We start from the raw sequence: 20,563 nt of genomic DNA on the forward strand, positions 1-20,563 counted from the left end.
TGTGTGTCAGTCCTCCACACCAATCAGAAGTGCTGTGCTCCACATGTCCCAGCCATTGTTAACCAATCAGAAGTGCTGTGCTCCACATGTCCCAGCCATTGTTAACCAATCAGAAGTGCTGTGTTCCACATGTCCCAGCCATTGTTAACCAATCAGAAGTGCTGTGCTCCACATGTCCCAGCCATTGTTAACCAATCAGAAGTGCTGTGCTCCACATGTACCAGCCATTGTTAACCAATCAGAAGTGCTGTGCTCCACATGTACCAGCCATTGTTAATCAGAAGTGATAGCAGGTGACAGACAGATTGATCCAATCACCTCCAAGTATTTTTGAAATACTTTTCCAAATGGCTTCCAATGGAGCTTTAGATGCTTTCTGAGTCAGGTTAGTAACGCTCCATCACATGTTTCTATTACAGGGTGAATCTGAAACTGAAGCTCGACTTTAAAGCAACCCAACAGAAGTTTCATGTAAGTTCAGTTCTTTCACTCGTAGCTCGGGCTGCGGGGTGCTAGAGACAGGAGCACGTTGATACGACCTTCCTAGCCGGAGACATGGCCGCATTTTACAATAAACTTCCGCTGGGTAGCTTAAAAACAAATATCGCAAATCGAATCGCAATATCTGTCAGAAAAATTGCAATTACATTATTTCCCCAAATCGTGCGGCCCTAAGTGTAATCTGGACAAACACAGTTTAGCTGTTAGCTTAATGTAAAACAAATGGATATGGGTGCCTTTCAATTGGATATTGAATAAGCATCTTTTCTCCCTGGTTTGTAAAGAAATGTTTGTTATCGATATTTGTTATATTCAAACCATGATCAGAGGTTCGACCCATCTTATAATCCATTCAGGAGCTTTTGATTCAAACTGAAAGGATGACCTTGAAGTCGCGCTGTAAGCAGATGGAGCTTTGAGAGAAAGATGAATTTAGCATCCTTGTGTTTGAGTAATTCCTTCAGTGGAATCCTCTGATCCTATCCTTTATTTACCCAAAGAAGTGCTTCAAAGCCACACATGCAAGAGGTGTTATGACCCGGGAGCTAAAGGTAAAGTACAATTAAGATACTTTATTTGCACAAAAAAGTAACAAAAGAAGATCGCTCTTAAGAGATGACAAAAAAGGTTTGAGCAAGGCGAAACAGAAAATCACTCACAACGTGAGGAACTAAAGTTATAATAAGTTTCAGGAGCTTTGATAGGCTTTGAATCAAAGCGAGCTGAAGAGCATAGCTCTGTCGTGAGGACAAGATGAACTGATGCTGGGAGACTGGGGAATTTAAACACTCAACAACAAGACACAGGTGAACACAATCAGGGGCGGGGCTATACTGATGAGGGCGGGAGAACACATGAGGAAAGGGAGTCAAGGGACCTGAGATGAGACGTGACAAAACAAAACGGGAAGTGAAAAACAATACAACATAAACATGAAACATGATTGACTAGCACTTTTGACGGTTCACAACAAGAGGTCCTCTATGGGAGGTTCAGAGTTGCTTTGTACTTTTAATTAAGTCATTTAATGCATTTGAACTATTAAAGTTTATTTCCCCACGTTTGAAAGAGTTTGTGAGAGTTAAGGATTTGCTCGTGCAAGGTTTAGAGAGTTTGATGCAATAACATACCATGGAAGGTCAAAAAGACACATTTTTAAAAAGCTTATATCCACCTTTAAAACTGTTTTTATTCGAAATCTTAAAGAAATATCTTAGTAACTACGTCTGCGTTATGCAGAGTAACAGGGACAACAGTTTTGCAAGGACACTCTGGGGAGACCTCCTCACGAGAAGATTCCTCAAAGATTGTTCAGAATAAAGTAGGTCTAATGAAAACAGTTTTAAAGACGGCCTGAAGACCTTGTTCCAGCTGGATCTGATTACATAAAACATCACAAAGAGAAGCGAAATAACTCTTGCCCTGAATCACAAGTTTTGTGAAAGTAAACACTCGATAACTTCTTAAAAAATGTCCTTCCCCCATCTCTTCATATATTTTGAATGTTCAGTATCAATAATGTGCATGAGGGAAGTTTTAAAATGACGGCAGCTCTGCAGGCCTTGAAACCTGCTGCAAGGAGCTGAAGCTCACGAAATGCGAATGTGTCTGCAGCGAGAGCACGACACACACACACACACACACACACACACACACACACACACACACACACACCATACACACACACAGATTGTGAAGGCTAAGTGACCTGCATGCTCTCAGTTTTGGATGACATAAGTACCGGAGCAGCCTTGGGTTCTTCACCGAACCTGAACACACTCATATGGTCATCCATTATTAGACCCTCAGGTGTATCTCTGAACACACACAGCTCACATCAGCCAGGATAAAGGCCTCTATTAGGAGAGTGAATAATACGGACGGAGGGGAGGTGACCTCGGGACTGAAGCTGACACCTGATTGGCTGTTAGTATCCGTGCTGGGGGGATCTGGAGGTTGACGGATGCTTGAAACTCAGCCGTTTCAGTCCTGTGATCTAATCTGTTACCCATCATGCATCCTGCCTCTCTAATGAAAAGGCAAGGTCCCATTTGTCACAGGCATGATGGCAAATGGAGTTTTAACCCCACACACACTCACCCACACTCACACCCACACACACACTCACACACACTTATACTGAACGAGGCTCCTCAGGCACAAACGCCTGCAAACATGTGCACAAGGGCCTGCATGATGGACGGTCATTGCAAAAGACCCCAGAGCATCGGAATATTAATATCAAGAGGAGGAAGAAGAAGAAGAGATCTGTGACGACTCGCTCCTCTGCTCTCCGTCACTTTACAGAGAATCTGTTTCTGTGTACCAACATTGGAATAATGTTAATATGTTGTCAGCTAACGGATGCGTGACGTCCTTATTTATCTATTTCCTGGCCTCGAAAAACTAAATATTGATAAATCGAAAAAACAAAAAGTCACAAATGAAATAGAGAGTTGAATTCTGCTTGTTTGACTGCAAACAATGCTGGCTTGATGTATTGTGTGTTTCAGAACAAGCACACAATATGCTTCTTATGTTATAACAGCTCACATATTGTGTAACACTTTATATAAAACGTAACCCTAACCCTAATCTTTGCCATTGATGCATAGGGCTTTTCATTTCTCCCGTAATCCTTCTGACAAACAAATCAACTTTTGCTTAACATAACGTCCTTGGTGGAGGCAAAGAATTGAAAATGAAAAGTGTGATTATTAGGCGTGGATATCACCTGACAAATGTCCAACTAGAGCCTTTCTTAATTGGACTTTGGCCACTTCATTAATACCATTGTGAGCTAGTGTCTGTTGACCATCTCTGGTTCATGGGTTCATATCATAACTTAGTTTGATTATATTAGTATCTATTTTTAAAGGCTGTGTCATAACATTTCCAAAAGTCCCAGCATGCCTCAGGCTCCAATGTGTATCAATCAATCAACAACTTTATTAATCCTGCAAGGGGCAATTGGTTATGAGCAGCAGCTTATGTCATGAACACAGGCAGGAACATACAAGAAGAAAACACACAGATACACCCGGGAGCACAGATGTGGATCATTCCAATTTACACTATAAATAGTTCAAAGCATCACAATAATAAATAAATAAATAATCAAGTTAAAAGCCTTTTCAAGAATTTAAAAGTTTGAGTGCAGAAGGGATGAATGATTTAGAAAAGCGATTAGTCCTTTGAGCAGGTAGAGCATATCTTCGCCCTGATGGCAACAGACGAGATTCATGTGAAAGTACACGACCTGGAGAGTTCAGGATGCTCTCTGCTTTCCGCAGAATCTGTTGGTTACAGAAGGAATTTAAGTCTCTCTGTGTATGTGACAAGTCCAGTTTAATTCCTCATATCTCTTTTACCCATTGAATGAGCCTAATTAAGAGCTATTAACCGCTGTTCTGCTGAATCACAATGAAAGCGTTCCTTTGAAAGCGAAGAGTCTTTGGTCTTCAACTGGAGCTCAAAGTCACCTTCAGACGTGCCGCTCAAAATCCTCCCATATTTTTCCATAAAGCCTCATCCTCCCTGTGTTTGATACCCCGAGGTTCTCTGTTTCCGAGCATGAATGCAGCATTTGATGCGCCCAGCAGGGACTCTCTCGTCTCTCCTTAATGGCAAAGACAAAACATCCAGCACATTGTTGAACAGACTCGTGACATTAGGATATCCAGCGGCTGGGGGATTTCATTTGTGAGTGTTTTAGAAAAACAGGAGGCTGCAGATTAGAAGGGAAATTAGGTTAACGTCTCCTTTTCATGAATAACCCCCTCTTCTCTTCTTTCTGTCTGTTTCCTCAGGGGTTTTTCCGGCGAAGCATCCAGAAGAACATGGTGTACACGTGTCACCGGGACAAAAACTGTATCATCAACAAGGTGACGAGGAACCGCTGTCAGTACTGCCGCCTGCAGAAGTGCTTCGGAGTGGGGATGTCCAAAGAGTGTGAGTTACACACCTGACTTTCACAGTGTGCTGATATAACTTTACTTATAACTTTATTTATTTATACAGCACTTTTCAAAACAACGTCACAAAGTTCTTTACATCAGAGGTGTCAAAATCTATTTCATCGCGGGCCAAATTTTCATTAAGGTTGCACTCAAAGGGCCGCTTGTAACTTTAAGACTATATAAATATATAATGTATATAAAATAATGTATTATATGACATTATTGCCTCTGCATTGGATTATTATCGGATAGGGTAATAACTTCATAATTAACTACGTCTGAAAGCAGAAGTCTAGGGCAAATAATTACAAGTCTCTTCAGTGCGCATGTCACAAAATGAGATGCATTGTGGGACATGTAGTTTATGGACAACGTTATATGTAACCGTATAATAACCGTATTATATTCCCTCCTATCCCCACAACATTTCTTGGTAGGTTCAGCAAAAACAAAAGTTGAGTTTCTGTCAAAGTCAAGTTTTGTAATTTTGTAACTTAAAGGGGCCTTACTTAGCAGTGGCGGTTCTAGACCAATTTGACTGGGGGGGCCACTGGGGGGCCAGTTATTTTCTGAGGGGGGCACAATAAATGCAGGACGAAAAAGAGAACTAGACAGTATGAAGTAATTGCGTATAAGAAAACAATGCAATATAGTTATTGGTATTTGTTTCAGTACACTTATTTATTTCAGATAGATCTTATAGTTATTACTGTTAGCTTCAGCTTAAGTTATAGTGCAATGTTTGCACTAACACCATATTTATATAAAAATAAAGGCAATGAACAGTTACAGCTCTACTTTACATCTACAATTACACGGATATAGTTTAACTCACCTTCAATTATCGTGGTAGTCTCTCGAAACTTAGGTTTCAATCAGTCTTTCTTGGATGCAACAGCCTCTGATGATCCGAGATGAAAAGTGTTTGTTTTTCGCGTGCTTCAGCCGGACAGTGAAAGTGAGTGCACCGCTCTAATGAGTCCGACTAGAATGACGAATAACGTTAGTTCCGCCTATTCCGTCATTCAATAAATCATACATTTTTCATTTTTTTCACTTTTCATTTTTAGGGGGGCCACAAGGGGGTCAGAGGTCAGTGTTAGGCCCCCCCCCCTAGAACCGCGCCTGTTACTTAGAGGCACAAAATACAAATATCAATCTCAAAATGAGCATAACATCACACTCAACGACCACCATCTTGGCTACGTCATGCAAGTAATGCAACCAGCAGTGATTGCGGTTGCTCTAGTGAACACAGAACTAAAAAAAGTTATACAGTGTGGTGTTATGTAACGTACACTACACATTTTGAACACTGTTAAACACCGTTAAGATTTGGGTTGATTGAGCAGTTTGTAATCATTTGGTATCATAACATTTTAAGCTCTCTAACTATCCAACAGTGAACAGCCGCCATGTGCCATTTGAGACATCCTTACATGGTCGAGATTCACACACTGCTTCATTCGTGTGAGACATGCAGTGTATTAAGTATCCAAATTGAGACACTGTTGGATATCATTGGCAAAAATGGTCTCTAATCTCCTTATTAGTTTAGTAGTTTGCTTATTATACGTTGGACTACATGACCTAAGGGATAGTAAAGTGTAAGTGTGAGAAGTTACCCTTTAATATGAGTGGACAGCATTGTGTCTGTCGGATAAGATCTTATCTGTTAATGTTTTGTTATCAGTAAGGCGGGGACGATCAATCATCTTCTGAGTCACTGGAGTTGAGTTACAGGCCAGTATTTCACACAGCGAGGAGGAGTTGCATCATTCAGAACGTGTTGTCCAACATCCACGGGTGACGCTAAAACAGAACAGGATGCAGACCCTCTGTGTGGAGACAATTCTCCATTCCCATCCACAGGAACAGTTTGCATTTCACAGGTTATTGGCATCCTTTGATTGCATCAGCATTTATAGCTCAGGTCCACTTCATGCTCCATAAACCTCGGGGGGGGACCATGCCTTTCTCTTATTCTGTTTCACACCTCAGCAGAGGACTCGTGGAAAAGATGATGTCTTAATGTCCTCAGGCTAACCCCCCCACAGGGACTCTGATGGGAGAGGGGACGATTCCCTTACCTATATTCATGGAGGAGGTGATTTAATGGTATCTTCCTGATCTCAACAGAAGGAGGGGATGTTGCTTTCTCTGCAGGGGCTTCAGGGTTTCAGAGTGGTTCAACCTGGAAATAAGTCACTTCTGGTTTGCTTGTCTCGAAGTCTTTTGAATTTGTGTTAAGGCTGTACAAGGGCGTGGAATCAAATGCACGATGCAGAGACAATCAAAGTATCAAAATAAAGTGTTTTAATGTAGACGGGTCATAACACACTGAATACATAAAGCAACAAAACAAAAACTACTAATACACTAATCTAACTCTATGGACGATGACAAAAGGATCTTACGCTGAAGGCTTGGAACACATAAGACAATCTGGCAACGAGACAGGGGAAGACGAGAACTATATATGCTAGACAGACAACACCAGGTGAAGACAATTAGACAATCACAACCGTGGGAAAACAGACAAGGCAGGAAACGTACTTTAGACACATGAGGGTAGACAAGACTATCAAAATAAAACAGGAACTTATCTAAACACATAACATGAAACCTAAACTAGGGAACAATCTTAGCAGAGCCGTCTACGCACAACAATTTGCTTTTGGTTGTTGGGGAGATCTATTAATGTTTCAAGCATCAAAATGCATTTGAGAAAGGTTCATCTTACCTATAATAATTAAAATCCACTGCAAGCTTCACACATGCCCAACCATTACTTCTTTAATACAAGTGTTCACCAATTAGAAATGTCCAATCATATCCCTGAATTGTGCCAGAGGTACGGAGGCTTTTAGCTAGCCCTGTAGGCAACCAATGTATCCTCACACTGTTATGTCTTCAGAAAAGTAGTTTTTCGTGTGTTTCCTTACGTATGTTCAGGAACACGAGAGTGGCATCTGCCCCCTACTGTGCAGCATCTGATTAGGCACAACTACTTGGTTAGGGTCAGGAAAATGTTGTATTTTGAGTATCTGCGGCATGATTCGGATCTAAAAATTCAATATATTCTGCTGACAAATTGGCAGATTGTGAGATAGTTATCACTGCTGCGTCCGAATGTCTTTCAATTCAATATTTAGGTTTGATGACATAAAATGTAATCCAAGCTGCAGCTACTAGAGTCTACTGTTACTTCCATACACTTTGTTAATGGTGTGTCTACTTGGACTTCTTAACACATAATCCTAAAGGAGTAATGTAACTCTGGTATTAGGTTTAGGAACACTTCTCTTAGCTAACACTGTCCCTAGGGTTGGAGGCATCCAATATGGCCACCACAGGCTGTATAACTCCTGGGAGCCTACAGTGGTGGTTACATCATAATGAAAGTGGTGTTGAGAGCTCGGTCTGAAGATGATGATCGTGCTATCATGTGATGCTGAGATGACTAGCTGTTATACAAAGAGAGCATTGATTGATGTGTTTGTGTGTGTGTGTGTGTGTGTGTGTGTGTGTGTGTGTGTGTGTGTGTGTGTGTGTGTGTGTGTGTGTGTGTGTGTGTGTGTGTGTGTTTGTGTGTACCAGCAGGTATATGATTGCATGCATCGTTGCACAAATTGTGTCTGTATTTCTTTTAGTGGTGAACGATCATGACTGTGGTAAAGTCATGAGTACTGATTCGATCAGCACTTCCTGTCCCCTGGTCTGGAAGTCAATGGTTTTCTGGATGTGTTTTTGGTTGTTAGCCTGAAATAAGATCTCTGGTTCACACAAGCTGAAGAGATTTTAACATATGGTTCTACTACATAAAATACGTCATCACGCCCAACATTAGCCGCCTTTAGCTTAGCGGTGGTGACGTGAAGTCATGTGACCGTGCTGTAGTTCCTTTATAGCCCAACATTAGCCACCTTTAGCTTAGCGGTGGTGACGTGAAGTCACGTGACCGTGCTGTAGTTCCTTTATAGCCCAACATTAGCCACCTTTAGCTTAGCGGTGGTGACGTGAAGTCACGTGACCGTGCTGTAGTTCCTTTATAGCCCAACATTAGCCTCCTTTAGCTTAGCGGTGGTGACGTGAAGTCATGTGACCGTGCTGTAGTTCCTTTATAGCCCAACATTAGCCGCCTTTAGCTTAGCGGTGGTGACGTGAAGTCATGTGACCGTGCTGTAGTTCCTTTATAGCCCAACATTAGCCGCCTTTAGCTTAGCGGTGGTGACGTGAAGTCATGTGACCGTGCTGCAGTTCCTTTATAGCCCAACATTAGCCGCCTTTAGCTTAGCGGTGGTGACGTGAAGTCATGTGACCGTGCTGTAGTTTCTTTATAGCCCAACATTAGCCACCTTTAGCTTAGCGGTGGTGACGTGAAGTCATGTGACCGTGCTGTAGTTCCTTTATAGCCCAACATTAGCCGTCTTTAGCTTAGCGGTGGTGACGTGAAGTCATGTGACCGTGCTGCAGTTCCTTTATAGCCCAACATTAGCCGCCTTTAGCTTAGCGGTGGTGACGTGAAGTCATGTGACCGTGCTGTAGTTCCTCTATAGCACAACATTAGCTGTCTTTAGATTAGCGGTGGTGACGTGAAGTCATGTGACCGTGCTGTAGTTCCTTTATAGCCCAACATTAGCCGTCTTTAGCTTAGCGGTGGTGACGTGAAGTCATGTGACCGTGCTGTAGTTCCTTTATAGCCCAACATTAGCCGTCTTTAGATTAGCGGTGGTGACGTGAAGTCATGTGACCGTGCTGTAGTTCCTCTATAGCACAACATTAGCCGTCTTTAGATTAGCGGTGGTGACGTGAAGTCATGTGACCGTGCTGTAGTTCCTTTATAGCCCAACATTAGCCGTCTTTAGCTTAGCGGTGGTGACGTGAAGTCATGTGACCGTGCTGTAGTTCCTTTATAGCCCAACATTAGCTTTTTACTTCAGAAATCATAAAGTGGTTTTAATATGTGGAGATTATCCTGCTGAACTAAACGTGTAAAAATCATAAACGTTTGTTTGCAATTAAGATTATTTTCCGACATAATCCAAAATCACACGGAGAAATCCCATTGGATTCAGATGCTGCCTTCAGGGTCCACTATAGAAATACAACATCCATGCACCACTCTATTCCCTCTCTGCTCGAAGGTCATATTTCCACAATGCATGTTTCCCATCTGACACCCCCCCCCCCCTTCTCCCATCAGGACCATTAGCTTTAAACCCACTGCTGCCAGTGGAGAATGATCATTGTTCGCTGACTCCCACCTGGTCGGTGTTAGAGAGCTGCAGATAGATGGAGTTTATTCAGCGCTGCATCTGTTTGCTCACAGAAACATTGTGCAGAACACAGATGGTGAGCCGGCGGCTTCTTAAAAAACATCCGGCATCCACACAACATGTTTAAAAGAAGGGCATAAAGAGAGCTTTTACTTCATGTGTGCAAGACTGTCAAGATATTTTACTTCCATGTATTATAAACACAGAGAGAAGCAGGGAGTATCCAGTGGTGTTGGTTCTTGCTGGTTGTATTTTGCTTTATCTAAAAGACTAGAAGGAGTCTTTAAGTTCAGAGAAGTATATGCATGCTCAGACAGAAAACTGCACCATGTATCAACCATGCAAAGTCCACTAATTCATTAGATTTCAAAGTAGTACGTTGACACCATCAAAGGTAGAAGCAACACGGGCGATACCTCAATGATATACTACTTTTTTACATCCAGTTTTTTATTGCATCTGATAAGCCTTCAAACTCATGGATCTAAAATGCCAACTGGACTTCTTGCATCATATTTCATTATATAATTCACACCGCTGGAGCCTCCTGTTCCCTTTCTAAATGCAGGGACTAAGAAGTCAACATGTAGCACCAATTTCATTTCATTTGTATTTGTCCCGCTCACGGTACGCAAAACCCAATGTACAATAATTGCCAACAAAACATGTCTCTACAAAAACACCATTGAGCGAAAAGGAGCAGGGAGAAGAAACAAATCTGATATGACCCGCCCCTTTCTAAAAAAAACTAAATAAATAGGAATAGATCCGACAGAAAACAGCACTAAAAGAATCCCTTAATTAATTTCAATATGACAATAAGATCACAAATGCTCACACAGACGGATACAATGCACGATTTTCCTTCAAAAAAGTGAATAGTGTGCAGATTGTGGCACCTGATACGCCTTCAAAGCATAGGCGGATTTTGCGCGGGGGGGGCCCTAGTGGCTGAAATATGTTACAGCATTACTACGTCGAAAACTGTACAAATGTAAATATTTCGTATATCAATATTTTAATAAGGTAGGACACTGGTTAATAATATTGTAGCGTGTTCAAGTAACCAAGGGATACAGTAGTTATCAAATAAGTATAAGATGATAAGTTTTATAGTTATGTAATGCATGTTGTTGGGGGGAGAGACCGCCCCCTCCATATGAGTGTGTGTGTACGGCGGGCATGAGGCGGGCATGACGGGACGAGTTGTGTTCGTATGTGGAAAAGTCATACTCAGTGCGGTGAGCGCTGGCTTTATTGCTACTGTATCCGTAGCACCCCACACAATAGTTGTGACTGTGTACTGACGTCAGTAAAAAATTGCGCCCCAAGCGCAAATGTCAAACTCCGCCTATGCTTCAAAGCCATTGATATAAGATTCAAACTGGAATTCCTGCATCATATTTCATTATATCACCACCACTTCTCGGCCTTATTTTCAACGCAGGGACCAAGAAGTCAAGATTAGAAAACCGAGCTCAAAGCCAAACAGCCACCAGTAGAACATGAACCGAACCGTGACTTCAGTGAACCGTTACACCCCTAGCCACCAGTAAACATTAAACATTTTCCCCGTGTTAGTCAGGAGTGCAGATCACAGACAACATAATGAGAGTCCCTGCACCGGATGGGTTCCTTCTGCCCTCTTTTTTGGAGATAAAAAGCCTCCTCCCAGCATCCCAAAGACTCAGCAGAGCAGAGAACAGAATCACCATGCAGCACCTAGAGGCAGAAACAGACCTGAAGAGGAAGAGAGACAGAGGGTCAGACATCGCTCGTTCACTAAAGGAGGCGTCGCTGTGAGAGTGTGTTTAACAGCGTGATGAAATCCTCTCAACGACCCTTCATCTTCACACACACTCCACACACACTCATTCACAGCCTCACAGCCTGAAGTAGTCACTCAGCGGAGGGTTAAACACACTCCAAGTCGGTGCAAAACACACACACTTCTCTGCTGTAAGTGCATGAGGAGCTCTTTTGCTTTCAAGTCTTAACGCTGATTTTAAATAGATTTTAATAGAGTTTGTCTATTTGGAAAACATGTATACATCATCATCATCATGAGTTAAGTTAAAGCACAAGTTAGATGCAAGTAAATGTAAGCAGCATGTTTGTGCTATGAATACATCAGACTTAAAGCACTTTAAATTCACATTGTCAAAACGCATTGATTCTAAAGCCCTCAAGGTTATAAATATTTAGAAAATGTAAAAGCAGCCTTGGAGCAATTGAGGGACAGGTTGTTGTTGAAATGATCCGAAATAAAACGAATTGATAGGCTAATTCTTACAACCCTTAAACCACAAAGGAGTCTTTAGAAGTCAGGGAGTAAAGGCAGGTTGACACAAACAATAGCACCATATTAAAAAAGACAGCTCTAATAAAAAGAAAAAGTTAATATTTGCAGAGTTTTGGCATCTTATGAGCATCAGACTCATGAATCTGACGCTGACACCAAAGAGCTGACACAGACGGACCCCTCGCCTCGCGTCTCTGCGTCTCGGCCATGTGTCGCACTGGAACCGCAAAGACTTCAGCCGACGGCCAAGAAGCACGTACGAACTGCGCCTGCGTGAGTGGCAATAACTCTCCTTACCAGCAGGCGGGGGTAGTGTGTATTCGTCATTCAAAAGAGGCAACAACCGGAAGACAGAGAAGAGGAACAGACTGCGTGATAACCGAGAGAAGAAGAACAGACTGCGTGATATAAACGAACAACAAATAGCGTTCCATTTTCTCTCTACAGCGAGAAGCTCACGGGGCTTTCCCGAACCTGTGTCGAGAGCTGGAGTTCAATGAAATCTCACATTTGCCTTCTTAATCGTTTGTTTGGGTCCCTCACTTCCGTTGCGCTTCTCAGGCACTGATTCGCTAGCTGAACAGCCAATCAGAGTGATTTATTTGGCCGACAGCCCACCGATTCGACATGTTGAACCGGGGGGCTGTCGGCTGAAAAGACACGACGGTGCGGGACACACCAATCTGAGTAGGGCGTATCGGCGCTCATCGTCGGCCAAAATCGGCTTGGTGTGTCCGTGCCTTAATACTCAAACTTGACTTTGGTCATCCCATTTCATCATATCTTTCTCATGGACAACCGCACTGTTACAAAAGACACCCTTAATTAATTTGAATAAAACAATAGTTTGATAAGTGCCAACACAAAGGAGAGAAACTTGGGGTTTCCAGATCATTGATGTTGGGCTCAAGCTGGACTTCCTAGATCCTATTTCATCGTATCGTTCACACCAATGGAGCCTCTTGTCTTGCTGTTCACCACAGGGAGCAAGAAGTCACATATTTAACACCGAAAACAGACTTTAAGGAGCATAACAGACACTTACAGAGCAGTAAAGATGAATAGTGCGTATTAAAAAGCTCTATATTTCCACCGCCTCTTGTCCAGTATATCATGGGGATGTATCTGCTCATGCTCGCTGTAATTGGCTCTGGGAGTGCGCTGGTAATTGATGTGTGTGTGTGTGTGTGTGTGTGTGTGTGTGTGTGTGTGTGTGTGTGTGTGTGTGTGTGTGTGTGTGTGTGTGTGTGTGTGTGTGTGTGTGTGTGTGTGTGTGTGTGTGTGTGTGTGTGTGTGTGTGTGTGTGTGTGTTTAGGGGGGAGGTTGCTGTCTTACTAAATCACATCCTTTCAGTGTGGACCCCCCCACTCCAGACGCAGTTTGTCAGCCCACAATGACAAATGACACTCAGACACATGTGAACAGATTGTGGACCATCCCCCTTTTTCTATACAATCATCTGAACTATCCCCCCTGCCTCGAGGGCTAAAGTGTTTTTGTGTTGTGTGTATAGCGAGAGATGGAGTTAGTTTATCAACACAAGAAACATCTTCAGCAACTTGAGGAGCAGTGTTTACTAAAAGCTGCAGAAACCAAACGCTGCAAAAGCTCAAAACACAACGGAGACCAGGGGACACTAAAGAGTGACGCACACAGCTGGGAGACCAGGGGACACTAAAGAGTGACGCACACGGCTGGGAGACCAGGGGACACTAAAGAGTGACGTACACAGCTGGGAGACCAGGGGACACTAAAGTGTGACGCACACAGCTGGAGACCAGGGGACACTAAAGTGTGACGCACACAACTGGGAGACCAGGGGACACTAAAGTGTGACGCACACAACTGGAAGACCAGGGGACACTAAAGAGTGACGCACACAGCTGGAGACCAGGGGACACTAAAGAGTGACGCACACAGCTGGGAGACCAGGGGACACTAAAGAGTAACGCACACAGCTGGGAGATCAGGGGACACTAAAGAGAGACGCACACAGCTGGGAGGTCAGGGGACACAAAAGAGTGACGCACACGGCTGGGAGACCAGGGGACACTAAAGAGTGACGCACACGGCTGGGAGACCAGGGGACACTAAAGAGTGACGTACACAACTGGGAGACCAGGGGACACTAAAGTGTGACGCACACAGCTGGAGACCAGGGGACACTGAAGTGTGACGCACACAACTGGGAGACCAGGGGACACTAAAGTGTGACGCACACAACTGGGAGACCAGGGGACACTAAAGAGTGACGCACACAGCTGGAGACCAGGGGACACTAAAGAGTGACGCACACAGCTGGGAGACCAGGGGACACTAAAGAGTAACGCACACAGCTGGGAGATCAGGGGACACTAAAGAGAGACGCACACAGCTGGGAGATCAGGGGACACTAAAGAGTGACGCACACAACTGGGAGACCCGGGGACACTAAAGAGTGACGCACACAGCTGGGAGACCCGGGGACACTAAAGAGTGACGCACACAACTGGGAGACCAGGGGAAACTAAAGAGTGACACACACACAGCTGGGAGACCAGGGGACACTAAAGAGAGACGCACACAGCTGGGAGACCAGGGGACACTAAAGAGTGACGCACACAGCTGGGAGACCAGGGGACACTAAAGAGTGACGCACACAGCTGGGAGACCAGGGGACACTAAAGAGTGACGCACACAGCTGGGAGACCAGGGGACACTAAAGAGTGACCCACACAGCTGGGAGATCAGGGGACACTAAAGAGTGACGCACACAGCTGGGAGACCCGGGGACACTAAAGAGTGACGCACACAGCTGGGAGACCCGGGGACACTAAAGAGTGACGCACACAACTGGGAGACCAGGGGACACTAAAGAGTGACACACACACAGCTGGGAGACCAGGGGACACTAAAGAGAGACGCACACAGCTGGGAGACCAGGGGACACTAAAGAGTGACGCACACAGCTGGGAGACCAGGGGACACTAAAGAGTGACGCACACAGCTGGGAGACCAGGGGACACTAAAGAGTGACGCACACAGCTGGGAGACCAGGGGACACTAAAGAGTGACCCACACAGCTGGGAGATCAGGGGACACTAAAGAGTGACGCACACAGCTGGGAGATCAGGGGACACTAAAGAGTGACGCACACAGCTGGGAGATCAGGGGACACTAAAGAGTGACGCACACAACTGGGAGACCAGGGGACACTAAAGAGTGACGCACACAGCTGGGAGGGAGCGCTTGGTGACGTTCAGGATCATAAAGCTGAACAACTGTCTCTGTTGTTGGAAACGTACCTAAATGTTTGATGGTCTTATTTTAACAATGTGGTCACATGACTCCTTCTGGTGTTACTGCAGATCTGCTGTAAGCTAGCTAGCTAACGTAGCTAACCTAGTCATTTCAGATATACTGAGAAAACCCTTATGAAACAGACTAACTCTGACACCATAAGCCATCATGCAGACATCACTGGTTTTTGAAGATTACCATTGCCACGTATGAAGTGAGAAATCCCAGTAAAAAGTCCCATTCCAGTGTTTTCTAATGAAGTCATTAGCATTGTCCCCCGAGTCTGCTCTACTGTCTGTCCAGTTGATGTGGTGGGAAGTCTTCAACATATACATACTGCCATGGGCGAAGGAAGCATCCTCAATGGGGGTGGGACAATTTGGTATAAATAAAGGTGTGCCTTGGAAATACTTATTTACATAAATGATTACCAAACCGTTTGAGACCCACTACTTAGACTAAAGTGAACTTTAAACCCTCAGATGCCCCTTTCACACCAACGCTTTTTCAGCTCCGGCTCGGAGCTGGAGCCTGAAAAGTACCGTTTTTTCCTGTTCACACCGCAGAGGCGCCGGCTCTTAGCTCCGGAATCCGGTTCACTTCCAGCTCCAAAAAATTGTCGGTCTAGAGGCAAGAGCTTCGGAGCTAAGAGGCGGCGTCGCTTACGTCTCTCTTACGTCGAGGCGGGGGCAGATTCGTCGTTGAAGCTGAAGACCACAAAGAAGTCTTGCATTTCGCATGTGATGTTTGTAAAGTTCCAAGTAAAGTCGTCCCTTGTAAAGTCGTCCGATGCCTTCCATTTGGTTTTGTAAGAGGATAACCAAAGCGAACAGCGCTTCAATACAATCGGCCATTGTTGTTGTTGTCGATGTGAGGGATTTCCGCGCGGTTTAGATTTTATGAAGCAGGGAGCGGGAGCAGAAAAGGGAAACCGGAGCTGAACCAGAAAAGCTAGAAAGGGAAAAGCGCTGGTGTGAAAGCCGCAAGAGAGTCCTTTACCTCACTGAGCTGTAGTTATCAGCCTCTCAGTCTGACAGGAGAGGACTCTCCCTCCACCTCTTTAATAACAGCGCCTTATATCCGGGTGCTAGTGGAGCACGCTCGTGAACTGTTAGCGCCGGAGCCTCGCGGCGGGGAAACTGTGGCGCGCATAATTTTACAACTAAAGACACAGCTACGCAAAACACGCAGCATGTGCACGGCTCTGAGAATCTGCCTTGGTACAAAGTAGCAGTGAAAACATGGTACGGAGTTTCATTGATTTGGACATTCTCTCAATAAGCAAGTGGAATGGATTTGATAGTGAAGCTCTGACACAGCGCTCTACAAAGTGCGGCGAGTGGATAGACCGATTCACGGACTTTCCACATGGTATAAGTGGCGGGGTCTAAACTATTCATTTGAAAAGGTGGGGGGGACTTGTCCCACCCTCATATAATGGCTGCGACGCCCATACATACTGCCTTATAATGCACATATAGGTCACAGATGTAGGTCACATTGAATGGAGTGATTACTGTCAGCACTCTGACGGTAATCAGGCCACGGCTGACCAGAACACTCAGTCTCTGAAACTGAACATCATATTGACTCATATTGTCTTTCTAAAGCTGTGAGTTGCTCCGCTAATGAAGATGCAGAGATGTGGGTGTCAGATGTCCCCACATGTCAACGTAAACACACACAGCATAGGCACTCAGTGGATTTGACTGATGTGGCTGTGCATTTGATTTAATGACATATTTCTAAAGGCATCCAATTATATAAATGACATTTGTATATGTATTGAGTTGTGTGCATCCGTTGAAGGATACAAAGCGTTGTTGGCAAAGCAGATGTGACATTTGAGGTTGACTCTCATCTGGGTTTAATGCCTGATTATGGGGATAAGCACTTTAGTCTATAGACCATAACATAACCCCTCTGACCGCCAACACTGCGAGTCTAGAGTAGACCATGGATGTGTAATAAGAACTGGATACAGCGTCGGAGGCGGGGTCTCGGTCTTTCCCATGAGAGCTGCTCATAGAGAACCACAGTGACGCATCCTAAAACCCGGAAGTAAACTCCTTCTGGTTCCTTCGACAAAAACGCAATGCAATTTCTCCGTAGGATTTTGGCTAGATATAGCTGGAAATAAGGTCTGTGGTTGAGACACATTTAAGAAACAGATCACGTTTTGTTCAGCCGGATAATCTCCACATGTCTACCCTACTTTTATCATTTTCAAGTCATAAATCTAGTCGCCAGAAGCAAAATGCTAACGTTATGCTATGAACGAACTACAGCAGGGTCGCTGCTTCAACGTCACGCCGACTTAAGATTAGGGTGGCCATCCGTCCGGTTTTATGTCGGACAGTCCGGTTTTCAATGTCTGTGCCCGTCTGCCGGCGCAGCCTTGAGCCGGACGCTCATTTGTCCTCCTTTTGAGGTCATCCCTATTTTATACTTTTAGGGTATAAATATTGGCTGAATGCGATGTCAAATAAATATCTTGTATTTCATTGGTTAATAAACGTAAACAATTAGCCATGTGCTTCTTGACGTCACGTTCACGGCAGGGCACTGTGGCACAGAGTGATGTTAGCGCTAGCCGACTAGCTCATGAGCCAACTCCACCTAGTTAGCGGTAGGGTTAAACCGCAGAAATGCCGAAACAAAAGACTTCATTTAATCCTGAATGGTCGAAAGCATGGCCGTATCCACCGGACCTCGGTAATTTTTTTCGAGCTGTGTATAACTAAACTTGTGAAATAATTGCACTAAACGGGCTTCTTTGTAGTACTTCCATTTACTGCCGATGGGGGCGCTGCATAAGTACGTAGCCTCGGTTAAAGCAAACAGAAGAAGACATGTATCAACAAACCACCGCAGCCCGGACTTGAACCGGATCAGCGGAGGAGTGATCTCCTTGTACTCAAAAATGAATGTTGACAATGTGTTGTGATCATTTTAGCCTCTTCTGCTTCCAGATCATTAATAGCAACAATCAACTGATTCTTATTACACTTTCAAAAATAATTGATGCTGACATTGTCAGCCCACTGACATGGTTTGAAATCAATATATTATCCAATGTGTGACCCCCCACAGGACTGAAAAAGCACCTAACTAGATCATGAAAATCCCCCAAATCTCGGGGGATATCCCCGAAACCCCCCTAACATATTTGGACCTCGGTATTTAGGAAATCCTGGATACGGCCCTGACAGTGAGGAGCGGTATCTCAAACTGTTTTCCAAAGCAGAAGTCCCACTTGTGAATCTGAGGAAGATCAGTGCCAACATCTTCTCCATCCCATGTAGCAATGCACATACAGAACGTGTGTTTTCAATGATGACCTCCGCATGGAGAAATGAGAGAAATCGTATGGATGTGGACAGCGTCAAGGCAGAGCTGCACATTTGTGTCAACTTCACATTTGAGTGCACAGACATGTACCAGAGACTCCTTACAAACAAAAAACTCTTGGAAGCAGCCAGGAAAGGGCAAAAGTATCGAAAATAGACATTCAACTTGTGGTTAGTACACTAGTCTCATTGTGTTTAGAGTGTGAAGGATTCAGTGAAGCCAGGATAAAAACTAAAAGATAATCCCAAAGTGTCCTCCTTTTTGGTGTTATGGAAATGGCCACCCGACTTAAGATCCATATTCAAACATACAGATTCTAAATGGTACGAGTTGAAGCGTTTGTTTGAACACTTTGCAGGAGGCAGGGACTTGCTTTCAAGCAGAACAGGACAAACAAACTTACGTGTTCGGTGCATACTTGCCAACCTTGAGACCTCAGAAGTCGGGAGCATTTCCAAAACCACCGCGGGGGGGGGGGGGGGAGGGGGCTGCTAGTGGATCGCCGGAGCTGTATTAGATTAACATTAACATGCTTATTGTAGTTGTAAGTGCACTGCCTTGCGGCCTGTAGCACCACCATGGAGCTGTGTGTGGGCTGGACCTGTGTTTTACAGGAAAGGAGTGAGCAGAGGGTCGAGTTGTCCATTCTTGTTCTGTTTTCTGTGACTCCTCACCCTCTCAGACTTTCAGTTGCGAGCGCTACTAGAGACGCGCTTCCATGGAAACCAAACAATGGTGTAGCTGTATTAAAGAGTAAATCTGATTTTGTCAGAAATCGGGAGAAATGCGGGAGAAATATGACCCCGGGAGGAAACCGGGAGAGGGCCGTGAAATCGGGAGTCTCCCGCGAAAATCGGGAGGGTTAGCAAGTATGGTTCGGCGTAATGACGTACAACGGCCTCTACGACTTCTGGAGTCCTATTCAGCCACTTGGTAACAACCATCGTTTTTCAGACACGTCAACTCTTCAGAAATCACCAGTGGGGTCACTGCTGATGATTTAATGTCGTAGAACAAAACGTGATCCGTCTCTTCAATGTGTCTCAACCACAGACCTTAGTTCAGATATTTTCATAAATCCTGTGGAGAGATCCCATTGCGTTTTGTAGAAGGAACCGGAAGTGGTAAAATGCTAACTTACTTCCGGGTTTTAGGAGGCGTCACTGCGGCACATGAAGACAAAATGGCCCAACTTTTGAGAGAGCGAAACGTCACAGTGCGCTCATAGAGCATGCGCAGTTGAGTTTCCCCTTAAGCCCCGCCCCCGAGCTCCCACTCTCAGATGCACGTTCATAATGCCGAGGAAAATAACTCTCAGAATAACGTTATTAGCACATTTTACAACTTGAGGACCGAAGGTTTTTAATAAGGGCTATACAAATGTTCATACTGGGTAGTTTATTTGATTAAAAAAGAAAAAATGTCCAACGATTTACAGACGTCTCTTTCCCCATGTTAGTCAATGGGGAAAAGTCTTTCTGGGCCCAGGGACTGATACGGACTGATACGGAAGTTGCAGTACCGCGGTTTGGACACAACGAATATTTTCCTCAGAGTCCGGCGCACTTCCTGGGGGCTTGGTCTAGACTTGATGCTGTGGCTAGGTAGGACAGCAGCTGGATGTTAGCATTAGCATCAGGAGCTATAGACAGTGTAAACAAGAAAACGTAACAATATAACGTGTCAAAGAATATTTCTGTCTTTACTTTAGATATTTAACCTTTTCTGTGTGTTGACGTTTACGACCAAACCCTGGCTCTGGTATCTCTCTTAAGGAATGGGAGGCTCCAGCTATCTTGATAAACCAGTTCAACTCTCGGTCACAAAATGGTTTACGGCTGTGGGAACGCTGGCTTTCTAAGCTCCACAGATGTTTACGCCTCCCCCAATAT

At 44.4% G+C, this 20,563-nt stretch overlaps 1 protein-coding gene across 1 annotated transcript in view; it reads left to right on the forward strand.

Moving 5' to 3' along the window:
• Window positions 1-20,563, forward strand: part of LOC117556348 (retinoic acid receptor beta) — a 64,738-nt gene that overhangs the window by 39,635 nt on the left and 4,540 nt on the right. The window contains exon 3 of the mRNA XM_034231639.1: window positions 4,311-4,452. Within this exon, the coding sequence (XP_034087530.1) occupies window positions 4,311-4,452 (142 nt within the window). The remainder of the gene's footprint in view (window positions 1-4,310; window positions 4,453-20,563) is intronic.

The sequence above is a fragment of the Gymnodraco acuticeps genome, unplaced genomic scaffold, assembly GCF_902827175.1.
Source record: "Gymnodraco acuticeps unplaced genomic scaffold, fGymAcu1.1, whole genome shotgun sequence".
NCBI classification, from domain to species: Eukaryota; Metazoa; Chordata; class Actinopteri; order Perciformes; family Bathydraconidae; genus Gymnodraco; species Gymnodraco acuticeps.